At 41.3% G+C, this 7,408-nt stretch overlaps 1 protein-coding gene across 1 annotated transcript; it reads right to left on the reverse strand.

Annotated features, from left to right (window-relative positions):
* Window positions 1–4,260: 4,260 nt before the first annotated feature.
* Window positions 4,261–6,237, reverse strand: LOC111917687 (uncharacterized). Its single transcript, XM_023913351.1, has 3 exons — window positions 5,894–6,237; window positions 4,703–5,851; window positions 4,261–4,534 (listed from the first exon to the last, which is right to left on the reverse strand). The coding sequence occupies exons 1-3, from the start codon at window positions 6,235–6,237 to the stop codon at window positions 4,261–4,263; spliced, it is 1,767 nt and encodes a 588-aa protein (XP_023769119.1).
* Between the last annotated feature and the right edge of the window lie 1,171 nt (window positions 6,238–7,408).

Here is a 7,408-nt window from a genome sequence, read left to right on the forward strand (position 1 = left end):
TAGGTACTCTCCTCCTCGATCGGATCAAATCGTCTTGATTTTCCTGCACAACTGGTTCTCCACATCTTGTTTAAACTCTTTGAACTTTTCAAAGGTTTATGACTTGTGCTTGATTAAGTAGATATACCCATATCTACAATAATCATCGGTAAAAGTCACGTAGAAGCAGCTCGCATCCCTTGTGGTTGATCTAAGGGGCCCACACACATCGGTGTGTATGAGATCCAATAGAACCTCACCCCTCTCATAAGTGTCAGTGAAGGGTGACTTGGTCATCTTTCCAAGTAAAGAAGACTCGCACACGTCATCGTCCCTAAGGTAGAATGACTCTAACACTCCATCCTTTTGGAGTTGGGCTATGCGTTTCCTATTAACATGTCGAAGACAACAATGCCACAAGAATGCTTTATCCAAACCATTGGATGAATCAACACATAAACACATCATTTCCTAAGTTATCTACAACCATCACAGTTTCATATATTCCATTACAAAGCAGTGCTTCAAAATAAAATACACCATTAACATAAGCATTAATAGAACCTATTTTATTATCAAACGAATATCTAAAACCTTGTTTATATAAACCATGAAATGAAATGATGTTTCTTGCCATATCTGGCGAATATCAACAATTGTTTAAATCTAATCCTAATCCACTATTAAGCATTAAAGAGTAAATTCCGATCTTGGTGACAGGCGACGATCTTCTATTTCCCATGATCAAATTTATCTTCCCATGCTCCACATCCCTATCTCTTCTTAGGCCCTGCAAATCATAACAAATGTAAAAACCAAATCCTGTATCAAGTTCCCAAGATATGGAATGTGATGAAACATTAGATTTAATTGTGTAAATACCTGCGTAGGATGGCTTGATCTTTCCATCCTTGATGGCCTGCAGATATTCTGGGCAACTTCTCTTCCAATGCCCTATTTTGTGGCAGTGGTGGCACTCTGCCTCCTTTGGGTTTGAGTTGGGTTTAGCAGAACCAACTTTGGTTCCACTAAAAGAGGTACCATCTTGGGATTTACCCTTGTGGTTGCTCTTTGATGGAGCCTTCCACTTCTTACCCCTCCCTTGCCCAATTGCCAAAATAGGGTTAGTGGTTGGAGTGGGAGATGATGCAACAGACTTATCCTTGAGATTGATCTTAGCAGTCCTTAGCAAGCCTTGAAGCTTGCTCAAGGTGACCTCTTCCTTATTCATATGGTAGGTCATGTGGAACTGGTTGTAGCAGGGAGGCAGGGAGTGAAGGATGATGTCAATCGGTAGCTCTTCATCAAAGTTAACATTCGACTTGAGAAGTCGATCAACATATCTCTGCATCTTTAGTAGATGAGCGGTAAGGGACTCTCCACTACCCATTCGGGTAGTGATCATCAAGGTGATGATCTCATACCTCTCTTGCCTCGCACTTTGGTGGTACCGGTACAACAAGTCTTGATGCATCTCATAGGGGTACATGTCCTTATAGGACTTTTGGAGTTCGGAAGTCATTGTCGCTAGCATGATGCAATGGACTTTCATGGCATCACGCTCGTGGGCCTCAAAGGCAGCGATCTCTTCGGGAGTGGCAGTGTTCATATTGATCTCCTTCAACTCCTTATCAAGGACATACTCTTTTTCCTCATAATAGGTGACCATTCTTATGTTACGGATCCAATCGTTAAATTTTTTTTCCGTCGAATATTATCCTCCCACACAAGTTCATGAGTAAGAATGAGCTGGAGGAACTCGAGCTGGAAGTGTTGTTATTGTTCATGTTCGACATCTAAAAAGGAAAAGAACAAAGTTTAATTAGTAATGAATCCCTAATTAAACACCCAAATGAGAAATTAGGGCTAGGATCCAACAACATTATTTACATATTAGAAGAGGGATGCCGTAATCTAACATGCAAATAACTTGAAGGTAAGTGAATGACCACCACGAAAAATGAAAAGAAGTTTAAGTTTGAAATGTATTGAAAACTCCTAGATCCTTTGAGATTCATTGAACTTTTCAATGACATGTTTAAATCTTGATATGCCCCTCAAGTTTGTGACTGGGATGCTGAGGATCACAAAGCGGGTGTGAATAATCATGCAAATGTACATGGTGCCGTCATTGTTACAGTCACCTATTCGAAGTGCCAGTTAACCACACATGCTCTATCGAACTATGTAAAACAATGAGTCACCCTCTGCCACCTTTTCTTAGACCCAATTAGTGTGCTGGTTAACCACACACGCTCCACTAACGTCTTAGCAAGGGTACAAAGAATTGCATCAATGCACTTTTAAAGTAACTAAGATTGAGAATTTTTCTAAAAACGTTTAGTTACTTTAATAATTCATTATACTTATTAATGAGAAAAGGGTTTCCCTATCCTACCCGTTCGGCTAACGACCCTTCACCAATCAAGGAAGTGGTGGGTGAGAGTGGACACCCATTAAATGACCATTTTATAGGTCATAACCTTATACCCCCCTTAGAGATCGGCTTCGTGAATGAGGTCTACTAACGGTAAGACTAGCATTTTAAGTTATACATATATACATATTATTCTTATAATATTATAAAGTATAAGGTTGAATTTTAAACTTGTAAAATTATAGGGTTTGAAATTTAAATAGTTCAAATTAAACATTTTAATCACAAAATTTAAATTTCAAAACTTGAGGACAAGTTTTGAACTTGTTGAAAACACAAAGGATCAAATATCAAATAATTTTAAATTAAACAATTAATTTAATGATTATCTAAATTTGACCTAATCAAGATTATTTACAACATAATTCACCAAATAAATTCAAATGACCAAATATTATCAAATAAGGAATTTATTATTTAAATGATTGGTAATTATCTTTTGTTTTGTTAAGGAAATTGACAAACAGGTAATAAAATTCGGATTTTATTAAACCAAAGCGATTTAGCTAAGTATCCTTAAGCAAAACAGCAAGAAATCTCGAAAATCTTTCTGTCTGACAGCTAAACTTGTCGAGTCCACATTGGAACTCGTCGAGTTCAACCTACTTGTCGAGTTCCTCATGGAAGTCGTCGAGTTCATCAGGCAGTAAGCATAAAAATGATTTTAAAGCTTGAACAAATAAACAAATTGATGAGAATAAAACTTAGATCGATTAGATCTTTCACAGGTAAAAGATAATGATCAAACAAAAAGAAACACAATAATATGATGAACACAGAATAAAATCAACGTTGTGTTTATGATTCAAATATAGTCACGCCTCAGTAGAGCTCGATGAAGAACTTCCACTGTAGACGCGAGCTAGGGTTTACAAAGACTGAATCAGGAAAAATAATGAAAGTGTTAACTACAAAGACTGCATGCATGCAGCTTAAATACTAAACCCTAGAATAAAACAAGCACGGTTGGACAGGCCCAAACCGGCAATCAAAACTGGGCTAAGGAACGAGCCCATGCCGCAACACTATAAGCCCAACAATCTCCCCCTTTGCGTCAAATGAGGCGAGAGATCACTTTCTTTGAGTTGGCTTCACATTCTTGACCACTTTGAACAGCCGAGGGATAATAGCAAGAAGAGTCTGCTGAAACTGAATGTACCATCTCAGCATATCAGTAAACATCTTCTTGTCGGCTGCAGTGTTCTGATCACACCTTTGAATAATCTCCAATATGTGCTCCAAGCAAGCAGTTGAGAAGAGGTGTTTGTCAAAAATGGCGAACAGCCATTTCTGTCCTTCGCCTCTGATGAACATCACAATGTGGTACTTTGAATCAATCTTGCCCTTGACCATTGTATTAACATTGCCTGCTCTGCCCATAGTTTTAATCGTGGTTCGCTTGTGAATGGCAAAGGCAATTTCCTGGTCCATCTTTGCTACCTCGTGAATGTAGCACACAAGGATTCGCTTGACATGGTCAATGATCGTCTGATACTCTTGTGGATTTGACAGTAAGATATTGTTAAGGAGTATCCAGTCGTAGCGATTGAGGTTCGGTAGATCAGCAAGGGTGAAGTTATGAGCCGAGCCTTCAGAGCCTCGAGTCACCTTGAATTTCACATTAACAAACTTCCCTGCTGAGTAGGGCTTCAGAACCTTGATAGTCGTAATTTTCTTCGAACTCCAGGTCAAGTACTGGGGTTGAGAGAACTCTAGGTAGAACTCCAACAGATCCCTTGGAGACGGGATGGCAACAGTCGAGTTGAAGCAATGAAAGATGAATGCCTTTCGCGTGATCGGCATGTCAAATTGTGCATCTTTGGAGTTATCAAGCCCGAACGACATCACAGGCTCAAGCCAAAGTGTGCTTGGCTCATCAATGGCACACCTTTGAAGCGAATCAAGAGTCCATTCCGGAAAAATAGACTTCTTCTTTTCCAGAAGCTCTTTTCCTTTTGCTTCTGCTCCAGCTCAGCCTTTTGTTTCTTGAACCTTTCTTCAAGCTCTTTATCAGAAGGTTTTGTCTTCTGAAAAGGCTTTTCGGGATTTTCACCATAGACATCATCTTCATTATCAGTGTCATCCTCCCCAATTTTCTTCTTCTTCTTGTCTCTATTACTGAATGAAGCTTCATTATCCTTCGGTTCAGTAGATGGTTTCGGTGTAGGAGGAGGTTGAGTTTTTGCTGCCTTCTCTCCCCCTTGTTTCGGCTGGACGCTAGTCACCGGAACACCCTCGATACGACTAAGGATGTCCAGTGCAGGTCGAAGTTTGTCAGCCAAATGCCTGCGAATGGTGATGGTAATGATGGGATCATGGGCTTCAAGAAGGTGAAGTAAGATGGAGTGAACATCAGCAACAGAGCTTCGTGTAACCTCCCACTTAGACTTCAAGTCATTGAGTTCGGCTGTTGCAGTGCGAAGTTTGAGATTCTGTATCTTCAGCTGACAGGTTCTTTTGTCGAGTTCATCCATGATGCGATTCTCTACAGCCAACTCTGCCTCCAATTGAGTCAATCGATCATTGACATTGTCGTGTAGAGTGGCATTGGCTGCCTCGATTGCTTGATGAGCAGCTTCAAGGTTGGACCGTTCAGGTTGAAGAGAACGCTGAAGATTATCAACCGAAGCGTTCACAGATTGAGAATTTTTCTGAGCTGCAGCCTGCAATGAATCCAAAAATAAGTGAGCCTCAGAAATTAGTTTATCTACTTTTGCGATCGCTTCTTTGCACTCCTTTGTGGAAGCCTTAACTGCGAGGGAGGCTTTCTGGCATTGTGAAGTGGAGGCGTCTATAGCCTTAGCTGCAACAGAAAGAGAGGCACTGTGTTCGTGAACAATAGATGAGAACAAAGCCTTTAAAGCAGCATTAGAATAGGCTCCAGATGAAGAAGAGGAGAGCAGTTGATCGAGTTTGTTGTTAACTGCTTTGAGATGACGCTTGGTTACCGGTTCATCATCGTCGTCATCACTCTCTACACGATAAGGGCTGAAATAAGTGGAATCAAATTCCAAGTCCTCACCGCCTAGAACTGGGGTGGTGTCAGTAGAAGGTGTAGGTGATAAGGGTTTGGTAGTAACAGTAGGTTCGGTTGTTATTGTTGGTTCGGTTGTAACAGGTGGTTCGGTTGTAACAGGTGGAGTGGGAGCTGTAGAATGAGTAGTGGTGGTAGTGGTAGTGTCAGTGAAGATTGGAGTGGGGATGGGAGTTGAGGTTGATGGTTGAGATGTAAGGATAGGAAATATAGGAGGGATGGATACTGGGATAGTAACAGGTGGAGGAGAAGGAGGTAGGGAGCGAATTGGAATTTCTGGGGTAGGCGAGCGAGGCGGGGTATCACCACGACCCGAAGCCTTATCATCAGAGCTTTCGCTTTCAGATTCGGAAGGAGGAGAAAATTTATGTTTGGGAGGAACATACTCTGAGTCTGAATCACTAGAAGATTGGAATATGAGTATCCGAGCAGGCTTCTTCTACTTCTTTGGTTGAGGCTGGGACGGAGCAGCCTTGTTAGACTTTCGTTTGTTAGGGGTTTGGCCCTTGGTTGTTTCAGTCACCTTCGACTCCTTCTGAGTGTCAGTCTTCTTTCCCCTTTTTGCTGGCTTGTCGGCCTCATCAATGGAGCGAACCATGGCTGGTGTAAGCTCCCTTGGACCCGAAAAAGGAATCTTCTTGTATTGTTGCAAGACATTACTTGCTGCAGACACACAAACAAACATGGTGTCAGGAATGGATCTAATAAAGGAGTATTTGGTGGGATCGGTGACGATTATCTTGGTTGTGTGAAAAGTGCTGATAGAGGATAGAAGAGAATCCGCCATGATTGGAATGTGAAAACGATCCATTGCCCACTTGGTGATGATTGACCAGTACCTGCCACACAAGATTTCTAAGTGTCTTGAGGAGGAGTATAAGCTTTGGACTAACTGTTGCCAAATGATGGACCCATAGTCCAGATCTATCCCATGATATAGACCATAAAGCATAATCATGAATGACTTGCTTGCTCCATCTGAGCCGGCGCTTCGCTCAGAGAGTCCTTTGAACAGTAGAGTAAATAGACCATTCCATTGAGGAGGAAGGCAGGACTTCTTGAACTTGGTTATGGTGGTTAGGGTTTCAGTGTACCCCAGTTGATAGAACAATGAGAAGAGCTGACCACTAGTGATCGAGTCAGGGTTAACCAAGTTTGGTTCTTGAGAGAGACCAATTAGGGCACAAAAGCGTTGCTTGGAGATAAAAGTCTTCTCATTGTGGACTTCAAAGTGAATCCTTTCAGCAGCTTTGTCGTAATAGGCAGTGGAGTAGATGAGTGAGAGGCAGGACATGGGAACGACTTCAACTTTGGTCAGAGCATCGACGAGAGGCGAGTATTTGAGACATTCGACGACATAGAGCATGTAGGGTTCATAGATGAAGGGAGTAAGATCGATGATCCGGTTTTGTTGAGGTTTGATGGTGAGAAGGGTTTGGTGAACAAAGGTATCATGAACTGAAGAAGAGTCTGCCATTGTTGAAGCTTGGAGAAGATGATGAACAGTGAGATAAATCGCCGTTGTTCTTTGAGACATTTTTGTGAGTGATAAAAGGGTAAAGTGGAGCGTGCCTGACCCTTTTATACGTAATAGGAGGAGAGAGAAAAATCCGGCTCATAGCTTGGATTTAATTGGTAACTGCGCCTGATTTGATGGATGAGCAGTTGTCATACCCGATGATGAGGCAGGAAAGAGAAAGGACGTTTCTTTTTTGCACGGCATTCCATAAAATGTGCTTTTTCAAATCGTCGAAACGATTGGAAAGCTGCTGAGTCACCCTTAACTTTATCCCAATCGTCAACCCATATTCCACATGAACCGTCATCGCTTTTTAACTTTATCGAGCATTGAAATACTTGATGAAACGAAGCTGGAACAAGTAAATCACCATTAATAGAACCAGATTTTGGAAAATTAAAATTTTTCGTGCAAGGAGTGTAAAAGATAAAGAAATAAA

The sequence above is a fragment of the Lactuca sativa genome, chromosome 8, assembly GCF_002870075.4.
Source record: "Lactuca sativa cultivar Salinas chromosome 8, Lsat_Salinas_v11, whole genome shotgun sequence".
Taxonomy (NCBI): domain Eukaryota; kingdom Viridiplantae; phylum Streptophyta; class Magnoliopsida; order Asterales; family Asteraceae; genus Lactuca; species Lactuca sativa.